At 39.3% G+C, this 18,040-nt stretch overlaps 1 protein-coding gene across 4 annotated transcripts in view; it reads left to right on the top strand.

The window, feature by feature from the left end:
* si:ch211-247n2.1 (calcium-activated potassium channel subunit beta-2) overlaps positions 1 to 16,194 on the top strand; it is a 34,236-nt gene extending 18,042 nt beyond the window's left edge. Inside the window, exons 1-5 of one of the 4 annotated variants that reach the window (XM_047374180.1) lie at positions 2,941 to 3,335; positions 8,330 to 8,437; positions 8,557 to 8,715; positions 10,227 to 10,422; positions 14,116 to 16,194. In XM_047374180.1, the coding sequence (XP_047230136.1) occupies positions 8,388 to 8,437; positions 8,557 to 8,715; positions 10,227 to 10,422; positions 14,116 to 14,400 (690 nt within the window). In that variant the 5' untranslated portion in view covers positions 2,941 to 3,335; positions 8,330 to 8,387 and the 3' untranslated portion in view covers positions 14,401 to 16,194. Of the gene's footprint in view, positions 1 to 2,940; positions 3,336 to 8,329; positions 8,438 to 8,544; positions 8,716 to 10,226; positions 10,423 to 14,115 lie in introns of those variants that run through there. The other 3 variants (XM_047374179.1, XM_047374181.1, XM_047374178.1) reach the window with 3 other exon arrangements.
* The last annotated feature ends 1,846 nt before the right edge of the window (positions 16,195 to 18,040 follow it).

Raw genomic sequence — 18,040 nt, 5'->3', positions numbered from 1 at the left:
TTACTTAACTCATTAAGCCACAAGGGGTTTTAATGCAATTTGTGCTCAAAACAAAACACCTAAATATAACTGAGTTTTTCTCAGAAACAAACCCTACACAATTAATCATTGTAAATAATTATGTGAGGGATAATTATTTTCTTACTTTGCTGCTGGTTGAGTAAATCCAGGATGGATTGTAACAAAACATTTTTGGAGTCTATGAGCTCTCTGCTTTCAGCTGACATGCTGGTTGTGTGTGTAGAAGCTGTGTAGTGTGCAGCTGAAACGGAATTGTTTTTGTTTGTTTACTTTCTGATTCAGCTGCTTGTAGTTTTAACTGTGCTTGGTGTTCGTAGAGATGCTTTATATCAGCCTTCAACATTTCTGTGGATACCACACATGTATATGTTTAATTAAGGGGAGTAATGAAAGTAGAAAAAAAAAGGTTTAATACTTCCCTTAGCACAAACTATAACAATATAATAAAAAAGATAAAAGAAGATTTACTGAGGTGGGAGGTTCTCCCAATATCTTTGTTAAGGAGAATAGAAATGGACAAAATTAACATTTTACCGAGGATTCTCTACTTATTTCAGTCCCCACCCATACGGATTTCTATCCAAACATTTAATGAGCTTATTTTAGATTAGCTTATTTCCAAATACATCTGGCAAAATAAAAGCCCTGGAGTTTGGCTAAAAACCTTATGTTTCCTAAAGGAAATAAAAGGCCTTGCTTTTCCAAACTTAAAAGATTATTATTGGGTTGTCCAGTTTCCTGCTCTAACTCAGTGGATTAATAATGACCATGAGATGGGTTGGGTCCAAAAAGAGCAGAACTCACTACATGGATTTGGTCTCTCTACCTTCTCTATTTCAAAAAATATAAAAATAACCTCAAAATGTTAGAAACCTGGATCAAACACACTTTAGGGGTATCGGATACAGTTAGACAGAGTTAGAGGAGTCCACTTGCGTCCTCAAGAGTGATGTTACTCGCTGGTAATGTAGACGTCAGTGTTGGATAGTGGTTTCAAAAGGTGGAAATCGATAGGACTGTACACAATTAATCAGTTCTTTTAGGATTATGATATTAAATCATTAGAAAAATTACAAAGTCATTTCACAGTTTTGTTAATAATAATAATATTAATGCATTGTGTTCAGACTCACAGAGAAGTTATTGAACAAGACTTTATTATGCTAATTGAAAAAAACATCTACCAACTAAAAATCACATTTCACATGTGTTGGAGGTTGAAGCAGATATGTCAGATAACACGTTAAATATAAAAGAGAAATGGTAGATGAAGTAAAGCACTATAATTCAAGATGGAGAATGGGAAGACATGAGTTTGAGTTGTTACAAAGGTATTAATAGTAATGTATGGAAGGAATTTAATTGGAAGGTTAAAATAATTTAATGCTTGCAAGACATTCTAACAAAGCAGGGACAGGGCATAAAAGACTGAGACAGTTGAGGAATGCTAAAAAAAACACCAGTTTGGAACCTTACACTAGTGAACATGTTAATTGGAAACAGGTGAGTTTTATTATTGAGTATAAAAGGAGCATCCCCAAAAGGCTCAGTCATTCACAAGCAAGGATGGGGTAAGGCTCACCACTTTATGAACAACTGTGTGAGCAAATAGTCCAACAGTTTAAGAACATTTTCCCAACGTACAACTGCAAGGAATTTAGAGATTTTATCATCTACAGTCCATAATATCATCTAAAGATTCAGAGAAATCTCTGCATGTAAGCGGCAAGGCCAAAAACCAGCATTGAATGTCCGTGACCTTTGATCTCTCAGGAAGCACTGCATTAAAAACCGCCATCTTTCTGTAACGATATCACCACAAGGGCTCTGGAACACACAGAAAGCCATTAGTTAACACAGTTCATCGCTATATCTACAAGTGCAAGTTAAAACTCTACAATGTGAAAGCCACAAATTAACAGCACCCAGCAACGCCACTAGCTTCTCTTTGAGTCTGAACTCATCTGAGATGGACTGGCGCAAAGCAGAAAAGGGTGCTGTGGTCTGACCAGTCCACATTTCACTTTGTTTTTGGGAAATCATGGAAATTGTGTCCTCTGGGCCATAGAGGAAAAGGATTGCGCCGCCATCCAAGCAACGTCTTTTTCAGGAAAGTCCATCCTTATTTCAGCCAGACAATGCCAAGCCACATTCTGCACGTTTTACAAAAGCATGGCTTGGTTTTATAGAGTGGAGGTACTAGAATGGTCTGCTTGCAGTCCAGACCTGTCTCCCATTGAAAATGTGTGGAGCATTACAAAGCACAAAATACAGCAATGTGGCCCCGGGCTGTTGAGCAACTAAAGTTGTTCATTAAGCAAGAATGGGAAACAATTCCTCCTACAAAGCTTCAACAATTAGTGTCCTCAGTTACGTTTATTGAGTGTTAAAAGGAAAGGTGCTGTAAGACAGTGGTAAACATGCTCCTGTCTCAGCTTTGTTGGAATGTGTTGCAAACATTAATTCAAAATGAGTGAATTTTTGCCAAAAAAACAAGAAAGTTTATCAGTTTGAACATTAAATATCTAGTCTTTGTTGTGTTTTCAGTTGCATATAGGTTGAACAGGTTGTGCAAATCATTGTATCCTGTTTTTATTTACTTTTTACTCAACTTCCCAACTTCATTGTTTACTTTTTTTGCCCTATTAAATAACAAAAACATAAATATACATAGCTCTAAAAAAAACTAGACTCTCAGCTGGTACCTGATTTAATCCCACCTCTGCCTTGACCCCACATATCACTCCCACAGATCTTCACCACTCTTATTACTTCACTCTCTGTCCTAGTCTATTTACACACATTGCAGATACCTCCCACATCTATGCTGACAGATGCAGATGACGCTGATATTATCTCAGTTACAATGACCCAACTCAAGAAGACCAGTCAAACAAAGATCATTTACACTTGTTCACCTCTGCCATAAAGACAGGGTCAGAAATAAAAGCTTGGATCCAGATATTTGATATAAGCAAACAGCTTTTATATTCTCTGTTTTCTTCCAAGAAGGATGTTGAGTTTTAAATTTAAGTCTTTTAAGTTAGAAATTTTTTTTTCGTGTTTTTCAAGGGTACAAGACTTAATTTCCTCTTATCTGTAACTATTACTTTGGAGTTCTTATGTCAGACAAATTTTACTCGAGCAACAAACACAGACAATAAGTGTTTCAAAAGGCTGCACATGTTTAGGATAAGGAAATGCAGGATGAGAATATGCATGGACAAGATATGAAGTGACAGGTACCATGTTTGGAGAAAAATGCTCTGACACTTTACCGGTTGATCTTTTCCGACTCAGCCACCAGAAATCAGGTGAGTTCTGCTTGATCATCCCTTCTTAGTTGCCCTATTAAATATAAAAAATTGGCTTATGTGTAGGGCTCCTGACGTTGGTGTCCTGTTTAAACCATTTTACATTTGATACTTTGTGTAGATTATGACAAGGGAATAGCATTTCCATAACACCTTAGAAAATGCATGGCAAATCAAACCACCCTGCTGGAAATTACTGGCTAAGAGGCGAGCTGGGATTCTAATCAGGGCATATGGTGTAGTTTTCATTAAGGCAAAATCCTCTGTAGGCTGCAGCTAAGAGTTGTGTGGTGGTAAAAGGCTGGTCTGTTAAACAGTGTTCAGATAACCCAGTTGTTTAGAATAGAGATACGGGCTTGGAATTCTTCATTAGGACATTCTCCCAGCTGTCTTTGTAACCATGTTCATATTTTCCATGTTTTGCTGCCTCATGGCTTTGGGTTGAACAACAGCTGATGGAACGGTCAGCTCTCTAGCTCTGCCTTTCATGATATTCCAACTCTTCTACTTGAATAGTTTATTGATTGCTTTGGCCAAATGTTCAAATCATTGTCCTGCTGTATGGCATGTTGTACGAGTATTGAATGTGCGTCCAGTGCATCGTCCCCCCACATAACTGCCCTGCTATCTCCGTCAGCAGTAAATTCATCAGCACAGGCCACTGTGCCGGTCATACTGGCATCCAGCCATGCCTAAACTAAGCAATGGAAGCTCCACCATGGGGCATATGAGTAGGTGTGAATGTGTTTTACCTAACTTGTTATGATATTAAAGATGCTTTTTTTCAACAGTGACCAACTTTTTTGTTCCCCAGAGTTTCCCCAGAAACAGTGGTCTCTGCTCTACCACATTTCCTAACTTGGTTTTCAGATAGTTGCTATAAAGTTCTAAAAACACTCCCCCTAAAATGCATAAAGATTCATCTTTATTTCCAAAGGACTTACTAAGTCAGCACACACACCAAAGAAAAGCCTCAGTAAATATGCATCCTGCTCCGATGAAGATTTTTGCTTCAGAACTAAACTCGATTCCTCTCTATTTTGATATGACTCATTGATAATGTGGTTCATTACAAGCTTACCTTTGTCAAGAAAAGTTCTTGGAGGGGACCCAATGCAGATAGGCAGGCAGAAGCAGCATGGTGCTTTGGGGTTTTAGTTAAATGTGTATAGGGAAAACCTACAGAAAGACTTGTTCTTCTGCTTCATAAACAAGAATAATTTAATAGATGTTCCATGGTCTGATGTCCTCCACAGCTGTGGTTCAGCCTCAGTTGAACATACACTAAAAGTGATGTGAATGGATTTGGATTGATTTACGGTTTATTCTAAATAGGGATAATTGTACACTGCTCTCAGTCTGAAAATCATCACATAATGATATCAATGCTGAAACAACAATTGATTCTACTTTTTCTTTAACATAGAAGGTACTCCTAGATCAGTGCTTCTGTGTTTCTTTTTCATGTGTATTCTTTGTCTTCTCAAACCCCTAGTTGGTCGTGGCAGATGGAACATTCACACCAGGCCAGGTTGTGCTGGAGCTTTCTTCCTGTTAAAGGGGAGTTTTACTTTTCACTGTTGTTACATGCAATGCCTGCTCAGTATAAGGGACTGTTGTGAAGATGACACAATGCAAGCGATTGTCCACTGTTGCTACTGTGGAGGACCAATCCTGCCATAATTAAGAATAAATACAGAATTAAATAAATGGCTCAATATAATAAGTACTGGGCCAAAAAGTAGCTAGAAATATAAATTAGGGCGCTATTAAATGCAACAAAATAATAAAAAGAAGAGATTTATTCAATTATTGATCAGTAAATCATATATATATGTATAAATATACACACACACAGTACAGACCAAAAGTTTGGACACACCTTCTCATTCAAAGAGTTGTCTTTATTTTCATGACTATGAATATTGTAGCTTCACACTGAAGGCATCAAAACTATGAATTAACACGTGTGGAATTATATACTGAACAAAAACATTTGAAAAAAAAAACTGAAAATATGTCTTATATTCTAGGTTCTTCAAAGTAGCCACCTTTTGCTTTGATTACTGCTCCGCACACTCTTGGTATTCTGTTGATGAGCTTCAAGACGTATTCTCCTGAAATGGTTTTCACTTCACAGGTGTGCCCTGTCAGGTTTAATAAGTGGGATTTCAAGTCTTATAAATGGGGTTGGGACCATCAGTTGTGTTGTGCAGGAGGTGGATACAGTACACAGCTGATAGTCCTACTGAATAGACTGTTAGAATTTGTATTATGGCAAGAAAAAAGCAGCTGAGTAAAGAAAATCGAGTGGCCATCATTACTTTAAGAAATGAAGGTCAGTCAGTCTGAACAATTGGGAAAACTTTGAAAGTATCCCCAAGTGCAGTGGCAAAAACCATAAAGCGCTACAGAGAAACTGGCTCACGTGAGGACCGGCCCAGGAACGGAAGACCAAGAGTCACCTCTGCTGCGGACGATAAGTTCATCCGATTCACCAACCTCAGAAATCGCAGGTTAACAGCAGCTCAGATTAGAGAACAGGTCAATGCCACACAGAGTTCTAGCGGCAGACACATCTCTAGAACAACTGTTAAGAGGAGACTGTGTGAATCAGGCCTTCATGGTAAAATAGCTGCTAGGAAACCACTGCTGAGGACAGGCAACAAGCAGAAGAGACTTGTTTGGGCTAAAGAACACAAAGAATGGACATTGGACCAGTGGAAATCTGTCCTTTGGTCTGATGAGTCCAAGTTTGAGATCTTTGGTTCCAACCACCGTGTCTTTGTGTGGCGCAGAAGAAGTGAACGGATGGACTCTACATATCTGGTTCCCACCATGAAGCATGGAGGAGGAGGTGTGATGGTGTGGGGGTGCTTTGCTGGTGACACTGTTGGGGATTTATTCAAAATTGAAGGCATACTGAACCAGCATGGCTACCACAGCATCTTGCAGCAGCATGCTATTCCATCCGGTTTGCGTTTAGTTGGACCATCATTTATTTTTCAACAAAACAATGACCCCAAACACACCTCCAGGCTGTGTAAGGGCTATTTGACCAAGAAGGAGAGTGATGACCTGGCCTCCACAGTCACCGGACCTGAACCCAATCGAGATGGTTTGGGGTGAACTGGACCGCAGAGTGAAGGCAAGAGGGCCAACAAGTGCTAAGCATTTAAAAGGCTTGAAATCCCACTTATTAAACCTGACAGGGCAAACCTGTGAATTGAAAACCATTTCAGGTGACTACCTCTTGAAGCTCATCAACAGAATGCCAAGAGTGTGCGTAGCAGTAATCAAAGCAAAAGGTGGCTACTTTGAAGAACCTAGAATATAAGACATATTTTCAGTTGTTTCACACTTTTTTGTTCAGTATATAATTCCACATGTGTTAATCCATAGTTTTGATGCCTTCAGTGTGAAGCTACAATATTCATAGTCATGAAAATAAAGAAAACTCTTTGAATGAGGAGGTGTGTCCAAACATTTGGTCTGTACTGTATATATATATATATATATATATATATATATATATATATATATATATAAAACAAATTTTCAGACATTTTTCTTGTACTCGTCGTACTCATTGTCACTTTATCCGGGACTGGGTCACGGGGGCAGCAGACTCAGCAGAGACACCCAAAAGTCCCTCTCCACAGACACTTCCTCCAGCTCCTCCGGGGTAAGCCCAAGGCGTTCCTAGGCCAGCCGAGAGACGCAGTCCCTCCAGCATGTCCTGGGTGTCCTCCTGGTGGGACATGCCTGGAACACCTCCTGAGGAAGGCGTCCAGCAGGCATCCGGTATAGATGCCCGAGCCACCTCAACTGGCTCCTCTCGATATGGAGGAGCAGCGGCTCTACACCGAGCTCCTCCCGGATGGCCGAGCTCCTCCACCTGTCCGGCCACCCTACGGAGGAAGCTCATTTCAGCCGCTTGAATGCAGGATCTCGTTCTTTCGGTCATTACTCAAAGTTCATAGCCATAGGTGAGGGTAGGAACGTAGACCGACCAGTAAATCGAGAGCTTCACCTTTCGGCTCAGCTCTCTCTTCACCACAACGGGCCGGAACAGTGCCCCCATTACTGCGGCAGCCGCACCGATGTGTCTGTCGATCTCCCGCTCCATTCTTCCCTCACTCGTGAACAAGACCCCCAGATACTTGAACTCCTCCACTTGAGACAGGAACTCCCCTCCAACCTGAAAAGGACATATCTAGAATCAGGAATCACGATGGGTCAGCTCAGTGATGACATATTCAAATGTAATGTATTTGTCATTGTTTTCTTAGTGGTATTGACTCACATGCAGGTAAATACTGACTTTAGCAAGAACACAGAACAAAGTGCTTGGCCAGATGAAGTTACCACAAAGGTTAACACTCAGGCACTGGAGTGCTGACAGCTCCACCATCCTTATACTCCTTCAGGCTGATGAGAATGAGGAACACCTGCTACCCTCAGCACCAGGGGATCTTGCCGGCATCTAGTGGTGATTAAGTGTTAGCAGCCGGCAAAAACAATACATGAAAACTCCCAGACTCCGACAGTATTCTGAACACCAGTTCGGGCTACATTCAACACTTTCATCAGCTCCTATATTAGATGAGAAATATAATCAGGTTAAGGTTCATCTAATCATGATCGTAAAATTCACTTTGTATTTGCAAGTTCAGAGCATGTTGAAGCAGAATTTCTTCTCTGACAACATCAAAATAGATTAAAATTCACCAGAAATGTAGTTTCTCTTCAATGATTGAGTCTAAATTAATTAAAGAACCTTTTTTGTGTAAATCAAAACTGCAGCCTACACTAAAGTATGCACACACTGTAAAACAGTAACGTAACTGAATGATGTAAAACTTTAAAGCGGTCACAGAAGGACTCTCTGATATCATAAGACTGTCTCTACTAATTACCAGGAAAAATTCAGGGAAAAAATGATCATGTTTCTAACTAGGTTGTTTGAAATTTTGCTTCATTGTTTATTGCAGGTGAATCACTTCTTCCAGCAGCAGTGGGGAACTCCCATTTCCAAACTCCTCTGAAACAATGTTTTTATGGGTTGGAACTAAAGTCACAGACAGAAGAAATGAACGCATGTATGAAAATGATGACTCAGCTTTGACATGAGTTTGTAAAATGTATTCTTGCTGAAGTAAACAGTAAACATATGACAACAAACTCACATTATTTTAACCCTGTTCAGTTCTATTTATAGGAGGATTCGGGACCATGAAGTCCTGGACAGAAGGAAGACAGTAACGGCTCTGAGGGCAGGCGAGGACAGAGCTATATTGCTGGGCCTCAGCATGGTCTTTGTCTCTGTCATGATGTACTTCGTCCTGGGCATCACCATACTACGCTCTTACTCTGACAGGTACTATTCTATTTTTTGACATTTGGTCAACCTTGAGAAAAGTGATCACATCTGAAGTCCCTTTAAAAAGTATTCATAGTACTGCATCTTTTATACATTTCATAACTTGACAAGCACAAGTTTAAAAGTGTTTTATTTGGATTCTGTGAGATATACAGAATTTTGAAATACATATGCTACTTCTTTTTTTATAATTATTTACAACATAAAAATCTGAAGTGTGGAATGAATCCATATATACTCCACCTGAGTGAATATTTGGTAGAACCACCTTTTACTACAATAAAAGCAGCAAGTCTTTAGGAGTCTGTCTTTACTAGTTTTTCACATGTGTAGACTAACAATTTTGCCTTTCCTTGCAAAATAAATCAAGCTCAGATTGGATGGAGAACATCTGGGATCACCAATTATTGAGTCTTGCCACAGATTCTCAGTGAAAGTTAGGTCTGGACTTTGACCGGACCATTTTAACACACGAACATGCTTTGGTCTAAATAATTTCATAGCTCTGGCTGCATGTTTAGAGTGGTTGTCCGACTGGAAGGTAAACCTCTGCCCTAGTATCACATCTTTTGCAGTCATCTAAAAGGTTGACCTGAAAGGATTTTTCTCTATTTCCCTCCATCTATCTTCCCAAAAATTCAGGCCAACTTTTCTGTGTTTGTTGAAGAGAAGAATCTCCCACAACAGAATACCACCATGCTTTACTGTTGAGATAATTCAATTCAATTCAATTCAATTCAGTTTTATTTAAATAGTGCCAATTCACAACACATGTTGTCTCAAGGCACTTCACAACAGTCAGGTACATACATTCCAATTAATCCTAACCATTGAACAATGCAGTCAGATTCAGTTATTTATTCAAATTGGATAAAACGTTTTTCTATCTAAGGAAACCCAGCAGATTGCATCCAGTCAGTGACTTGCAGCATTCACTCCTCCCAGATGAGCATGTAGCAACAGTGGACAGTCACTGGCGACAGCAGAGAAGAAAAGCTCCCTTTTAACAGGAAGAAACCTCTAGCAGAACCAGGCTCAGTGTGAGCGGCCATCTGCCACGACCGACTGGGGGTTTGAGAGAACAGAGAATGTGTTCATGGGTTAATTGTGAGGTTAGCTTTCCATCACAAATAGGGGTTAGCATCTTGACCAGTATATTTAATGTTGATCACACCTGACCAGTGCATCATCTTTCATGTTTACTGTGTACAGCACAAACTTGAAACAGTACTTTTTTGGCACTGTTTTACCATTAGCTTTCTCTAGGCATTCCATAAAGTGAGAGGTTGTTCACTAATTTTGTGTCCAGAAGTTGTTTGGTTATATGGAATTTAATTTTTTTCCTTTTACTTAACCATTATGTCCTACTTGGTGTTGGTCTATCCCATAAAATCTCAGTAAAATACATTGCAGTTTTCTGTTGTAACATGACAAAATACAGAAAAGTTCAACAGGGAATGAATACTTTTTTAAGACACTCTTAAAAATATCTGTTCTTGTCTTTACAGTGTGTGGACCTATGAGGACAGCTGCACCATTGTGAACTCCACCATAGTATGGGATGTAAGCTGTTCATACAGCTGTGGAGTAGAGTGCTGGAAGAGTTCCCGTTACCCTTGTCTCCAAGTCTATGTCAGCCTAAACTCATCAGAAAGACTGGTGCGATTGCTGCACAATGAGGAGACACAGGACAGCAATCCTGAGGTACGCAACGACAGCTGCTGCAGCTGTAGCTTCATGTAATTTACATGTTATGTCCTGTTTGGAAAGGCCAAAATATGGGGTAAGAACGCTGTCAAAAACAATGTGTATGTAAAGACGGAAATGTGTGCATATTAGTCAATAGTTGTGCATAAGTAAAATGCAAAATAGGTTTTGTATATGACGCCAAGTCGCTGATGTAAATTCGTATTCTCAGAGAAAAGAAATCTTATTCACTGTTATAGCATATTGTATTCATAAAGAATAAAGCACAACTGTAAACTTGAACTTTGTATTTATAATTTCTTGAAGCTGTAACATTTTATTTTGTATTCTTTTAGAGCAAATACACAATACTTCTTTTGGATTTTACTTATGCACAACTATTGACTAATATGCACACATTTCCGTCTTTACATACACATTGTTTTTGACAGCGTTCTTACCCCATACCAAAACTGATTAGAACAACAGATGCTGTAATCCAGAGCATATTACTGTGAAGTGTCATCTCTGCTGCCTGGATATTGAACTGTTAGCAGTATGTTTTTGGCCCTGTTTTTCACCAGAAGAGTTCACCAACGTTATTTTGGCGACCACTTTCATTCCACCATCAGCTGGTACCAACACTGCATATGATGTCATTGGCTCGTTTGTTGCTAAGCTACAGACACAACACCCCGATGGGTTTGTGGCAATATCTGGCGATTTTAATCATGCCTCACTCTCTGCTACACTCAACGTTTCAACAGTTTGCCAGCTGCTCTATGAGAGAAAAAAAAATGTTGGATTTGTCAAGGATGCAAGGACCTATCTTTCAATATGTTCAGTTCAGGAACAAGCTCACCATCCTCCTTCTACGACCCACTAGAGTAAGCAAACAAGCACATATCAAGATCCCCTGCAACTTGCTCATAATTTAGGTGTTCAAGCTGAAGACAGCATGATACACCTGCTTTAACAAACCCAATGTCATATGGACAAAGCAGGCAGCACTGCTAGGATCACGTTCTTTGATGTCTCGAGTGCATTTAACAATGATTATTTACAGTGGATGCCTCTCCTTCGGTCATCTACCATAACCGGAGCTATCAGCCAGGAGATGTGTCATCAGATGGTTACCAACAATCATCTAATGTTTTGACCTTTTATCATAACACTCCCCTGAAGGCGAGTCAGCAGTGGTGACCAGCCACTATTCACTCCCTCCCTTGTAGCTCATATTGTACAGGTTTCTTCAAAGAGCTGTTGTTGATGCTGATGGCGGTAGGCAGGAGGGATCTCCTGTAGTAGTCAGTCTTACATCATGTGGTCTTGACAATATCTGGGAATTGAAACCTTCTCTTTAGATCAACCCTACGCTCCCAACCTGGTGCTGACTGCAGGAGGTTTATCCTGTTTTTTGGGGTTGCTGGTGGCGTTGATATTGGCGTTAATGGCTGCTCGATGTGCATCCTGACAAGATGTGTACTGCGGTTTCCTTTTGGCCACAAAGCTAGCATGTTGGGTCATCTATCATGCCCTATCTATGCAGGTTCACAGAGGTTGGAAGGGTATCATAGATAACCCTCAGCAGGAAGGAGAAACAGAAAGGTTCAAGTCTCCACAATTCAGCCCATGTAAGCCTCCGCTTAGGAAGTTCCCATCTTGTCCAGGCACCCTGAGATCCAAGCTCTACATCTGTTGTTTTTTCCACTCTTCCTCTAAGTTCCTTATTTCTGCCTGTAGAAAGGTTTTCCCTGTGCGTTGGATTTTTCCCACCTTTGGGAGTTGCTCAATCCCAGTCCCTGCCTCCCTATACATTGTACACCAATGATGTCCTTAAGTTTGAGGTTTCCTTCTGCTTGGGCCATTTATACTGAGGCCTTCCACTTTTCTACTGATGTTTGTTTCCGGCTTCATAAGACAAGACCGAGTCTTTACATCTGCAGAAATACTCTGATGACACTGCAGTCATAGGGTGTATCAGAGATGGAGAAGAACCTGACTGCAGAGTGTGTGGACCGCTTTGTGGCATGGTGTGGGAACAATCATTTCATCTTGAATGTGAACAAAACAAAGGAGATGATTGTTCAAGAGAAACAGGAATAGGTGAAACAATATTTCCATCATGGGAGAAGAAGTGGAAGTAGAGCATAAATATCTCATTGTTCATCTGGACAACAGACTGGACCTGAGATGCAGCGGTGAAGCAGTCTACGAGAAGGAACTAAGCACACTGTACTTCTTGAGGAAGCTTAGGTCCTTCAGTGTTTGTAGCAAGATGCTGGATAAGGTTTTTAAAAGAGAGCGCAATCTCCTCCATCTTCTGTTGAGGTAACAGCTTTAGAGCCTTAATAAAGCTCAACAAGCTGATAAAGAAGGTGGGCTCTGTTCTGGAACCTTTGGAGATGATTGTGAAAAAACGGATTGTTAATAAAATGAAGAACATTACAGACAACCCTGAGCATCCTCTTCATCATACAACAATGGAGTGTCTTCAGTCAGCTTCCTTAGATATTATTGACCATAAAACATTGAAGAGCAAGGAGATCCTTCCTGCCCACAGCCATCAGCACTACTTGTATAATAAAAGTACAACATTTAATTTCCCTTTGGGATTAGTAAAGAATTTTGGAATTGAACTGAATATAAATTGTTATAGAGAGGGAATAAAATAAAAAGATAAAGAGCAGACAAGTTCAAAAAATATCAAGAGAAAAAGTATAATTTGCATGCAAAAAACTCCCTGAATAACAAAAATAAGTGATTGTCCTGCTTGTTTTTAAGGTGTGCAAAGTGCTTCTAGGTGATGTGGAGCAGGAGAATGACAGAATATTTGAAAATCACAAGGGTCACATTTAACACACTTTACAAAGTGGCATTAAATAAATGCTAATAAATATGCAACCAAATAATGATTATGTCAGCTTACACTAAATAAACAGCAGCAGATAAACAACACAAGTGCCAAGTTTTTTTAAATCTTGTCACCCAAGGGGAGTGTTGAGGGTTTATTAATAACTAACTGTGAATTTCAAATTGGGAGAACTGGTTCAGGTCTATATTGCCTTGTCTCTTGCACAAAGAAACATGAACTAAAACACATTCCCCTAATCCTTTTGCATTTTAAATGAAGCAGCATCTTTTCTTGTTGTTACATTTCAATTTTAGATATCATGAAATTCTTTGTCTGACTTATTGGCCGAGGGCAGATTTTATTTTCAATCTGAAGAGATTTTAAAGACTTTGATCTGAGCTTTCCTGTAGAGAAATAACGTTTTTCTGTACATAACCCGCCACAGTAGAGCCACCTTATCTACAAGGTGGATTTTATTTGCATGTGTCTGTTTTTTGAGAGTTAACATTTGACATATGGTTATTTTTGCTACTTTTCTATTATGTCAACCCTTGTCTCCAAACTGAGATAGATATTGAACTGAGGTACAGCCCTATTGAAGAGTATATCAAATGTTTAAAATGTAATTTTGTTTTTAGAGTATCTTTCATTGTTCCTTTTTATTTAATCATACATACCTAGTTATATAATGTCAAAATTACATTTTAACTAGTGTCAGCTCCTTAACCCACAATTGTTATCATAATACCTAAGTTTCAGTCAAACATTTAGATTAAGAAAAGAAAAATGTGAAGTAGAGGTCTGTCTCTTATCATACAAAACACAGTGATTGTATTTTTTTTTGTTTTCTTTTTTAGTGTTTTTACATTCCAAACTGCCATAAGGACTATGCTGCCACACACGCCATAGTTAAGAACATTTCTCAGCGACTCAGATCTCAGCATACAATTCAGTGTTATGTTGACCCAACAGAGAAGACAGACAACGCCATCATGACCCAGATTTATGGTCGAATCGCCGTCTTCCACTCTTTATTTTGGCCAACCTGCTCTTTGTTTGGAGGAACTGCCATCATTGCCATGGTGAAGCTAACCCAGTACCTCTCCTTTATGTGTGAGAGACTCAACCGCATCAAAAGGTGAAGGCCTACAAGGGCAGGTCTCAGATGGAATCTCAAAGACAGATTGAAAGGTTTTATTGTCTCAATCAGCAAACAAAGGATGAGGCAAAAGCAAAAGAAAGCTAAGTGTAGACTGCAATTTTGTTGACTAAATACATCTGTACATGCAACCTACATAAGAAGCTGACACGAATGAGGAAGCATGGAATGAGGTATGTTTCAAAATTGGCAGATAAATTATTTTTTTTCTGCAGTTCATAAACAATAAGTGCTGATGGTGGCTGAAGCTCATTACCTGTAGTTGAATTTCAACAGATATTGAAATTACCCCTTTTGAACAAACAGTACTTAAAATATTGTTCTCCTTCTTTAGAGACACGCATATTAAATATTTTAACAAACATTATTAACATGTCTTCCTTTATCCTTCTGTAGCCCAGTAGATTGAAGGATTAATACCACCATCATGTCTATGTAAATGCATTGATTAGCATAGGAAATTGGGTAGAGTCATTACATAAAGGTGACTGTGGCTCAGTAGGAAGAGTAGTCGTCTTGCAATCAGAAGGTTGTGGGTTTGATTCCAGCTTCCTCCTGCCATAGGTCGATGTGCCCCTGGGCAAGGCACTTAACCTCAAGTTGCCTACCGATCTGCGTATTGGTGAATGAATGTGTGAGCGTTAGTGAGTGCAATTGGGTGAATGTGGCTCTAGTGTAAAGTGCTTTGAGCGGTCTGTATGACTGGAAAAGCGCTATATAAGTGTAGTCCATTTACATAAAAGTAGTATTTGTACAATTTTTCATTCATCCACAGTCACTGTCCAAGGACCATGAATAAATAAATGGGGTAAATGTCCAAACTCCTAAAAAAGGAGAGGAAAAGGTGCATTTTTACAGCACAGACATCTCAGTAAAGTTAAAGGTTTATCAGACAAAAATACACTAGTCACAAGTAAGACAAGGCAAGTGTATTTATGTAGCACATTTCAGCAACAAGACAATTTAAAGTGCTTTACATGAAGAAAAAAGTACATTGCAGTGACAAGAAAACATTAAAAAGTAAATTGCAGTGTCATGATTAAGGAAAGGAAAGAAAAATAAAGAATGGTAATGCCAGCAGAATAACAGCAGGGAACAGCTTCTCACTGTGGACAGCGATGTCTTTTATCCTGTCTGTTCCAAGGTGGAAAATCCTAACTGACCACCATCTACATCCTTATTCAAAGAGGATGTGCAGGTGTGATAAATAAACTGAATTTATATATAATATGGGTGAATGTGTAGTACTTTCAGTGGCCTGTGTGACTTTAGTCGAACTCCAAAATGTGAACAAATTCATATACTAATATGCCAATGGGGAGTCAACCTAAATGTCTTGGCCACAGGCACATCAACAAGTGGCAGGGGAGGAAGTTGAATCAAACTCAAAACCTTCACATGGCAAGACAACTGCTCTCCCTGTTGAGTCGCGGTCTTCCCATAACTGTGTGTACAGAACATGCTCAGTGTAGGCTCAGCACATGTGCAACTCATTTCATCCAGAGACCATTTTTTATTTCGTGACTGGCTGTTTTATGTTTTGTTTTCATTTAGAATTTCACTATGTGACACTCATTTTAGCAGCTGATAGTTATTGTAATGTGTGTTTTTTTTTTGTTTAAAGTATATATGTTCTTGAGAATGTTGCTTTAAGAGCAGTGATTAATGGCAATTGTAAAAACTGCTGCTGTTTAATGATTATTCTAAAGACTTTGAAAGCATCCCAAAAAATATGTATGTTTACTGTTTTAAATAAATAGACACATGTCTCCTGTTGGAATGTGAGTTTGCAATATGTGTTTTGGAGGAACAAATATATATTTAGGATATGTGAAGCATTTTTTATGCTGGAAAATCTGATTTGGGAAAATCTTCCGCTAACTTTCATACCAGTTTTCAATATAGCAGGGCAGATAAAGTTAAGATTTGCTAAGAATTGTGCAAATTGTGATAAAAGCATTAAGCTCAGTATTACTACCATGCAGAGGTCAATTTTGCCCAACTGGCCATTCAAATTTCCAAGATGGCAGTCATTCTTCAACATTGCCACCAAAACGTCTCACTGAAACACGTTATGCTTGTAAGTGTGGGTATAATTAACTCATTTTGATGATCTACATATCTTCCTAAATATTCAAGCCCCCTGATGTACAATGTTATTTCCATAGCCTTAAAATGAACATTTTCTGTTAAATAGCACGATATTTGGGATTTTTAAAATGGTAGCCTGCACTGATTCAAGGTTGCTAGTATATGGGTTGTATGGGTGCAGTGATAGAACTAACACCTTTGTTCAGGAGTCAGCCACATCCCTTGGATGGACTACTGACAGTGGTCTTCATCACTGGCCTAACTCTCATCTATGGCTCCAAGAAGTTGCTTTCTTCAGACACAGGAACCAATCATTTCCAGTATTTCTCAGTGATGACAGCAGTCTCCATACATGGCAGAAGTCCTAGCTAGCAGAAACTCTTGAAGTGCCAGACAGAGAACCAGCAGCAGATGCAATCATCATAGACTGCTCAACACTGATCAACACATTACAGACACACACTTCCAAGACATTTGATGCCTATACCAGATGCCATGTTAAAGGTGGAATCTTATGCTGCAAAGTACATCATTTTTGATATTTACAATAAGTCAAAAGCAGAAGCCAGGTCAAAACAGGGACCAGGTACAAGGAGAACAGTGACAGAGACCAGTAAGACACCAAGAAGACTGGGCTGTTTTACTTTCTTGCAGATAGAACATGCAATCCAGACAACAGGTACCCATGATTGTGACCAAATGAAAAGATGCCATCAGCAACACACCAAAGCCTCTTGACACTGTATCTCCATGTTCCTGTGTAGAAAATCTTTGTTCATGCTTAAGATGCAGCAATCGATTGTACCAAATCCATTATCATCAGAGCTAATGACACTGATGTCCTTGTCACAGCTATATCAGGACTGCCATCACTTAAAGACAATGGATTTGGCCAAGAATTAACTCTTCATTTGATTCCTGTTCATCCTGATGTTGCAGCTGCCATTGGATCAGAAAGAACTAGTGGATTACCTTTCTTCCATGCATTCACTTGATGTGAGATCATTTGTGCATCATATCTGAAAGAAAACAGCATGGCAAGCTTGGAACATATGTGAGGATGTACCTAAAACCTTCACCAAACTCAGCCAACAACCAACAGAAGTTACTGAACTTAACCTTATGCAGTTAGAGAGGTTTGTTGTTACAATGTATGACCGTTTAAGTGCACTAACTAGTGTCAGTGACGCATGACTAGAACTGTTTGCTCAAAAACAGAGGCCTTAGAACTCAATTCTGCCTACACAAACAGCCTTAAAAGAACATGCAAAGCATTCTGCTAATTAAGTTGGGATTATATGAGGATAAACTATTCTCTCTATGCCAGACATCAGTAGTCCAATGGATAGGGGATGCACAAACACTGAAGAGAAATGGCACATAGATTGGTTTGTTCATGTTTCAAGAAGACTGGACAGTGAGATGTAGAGATGCATACAGAACGCAGTAAAATGGACATTACACCTGACCTTGTTGCCCTGTGGTTACCTGCTTAATTTAAATCCTCCCTGATTAGTGTGGCTTTTGTTTGG

The sequence above is a fragment of the Girardinichthys multiradiatus genome, chromosome 9 (assembly GCF_021462225.1).
Source record: "Girardinichthys multiradiatus isolate DD_20200921_A chromosome 9, DD_fGirMul_XY1, whole genome shotgun sequence".
NCBI lineage: Eukaryota > Metazoa > Chordata > Actinopteri > Cyprinodontiformes > Goodeidae > Girardinichthys > Girardinichthys multiradiatus.
Note: the sequence above shows the minus strand (reverse complement) of the source record. Positions and strands in the feature narration are given on the sequence as shown.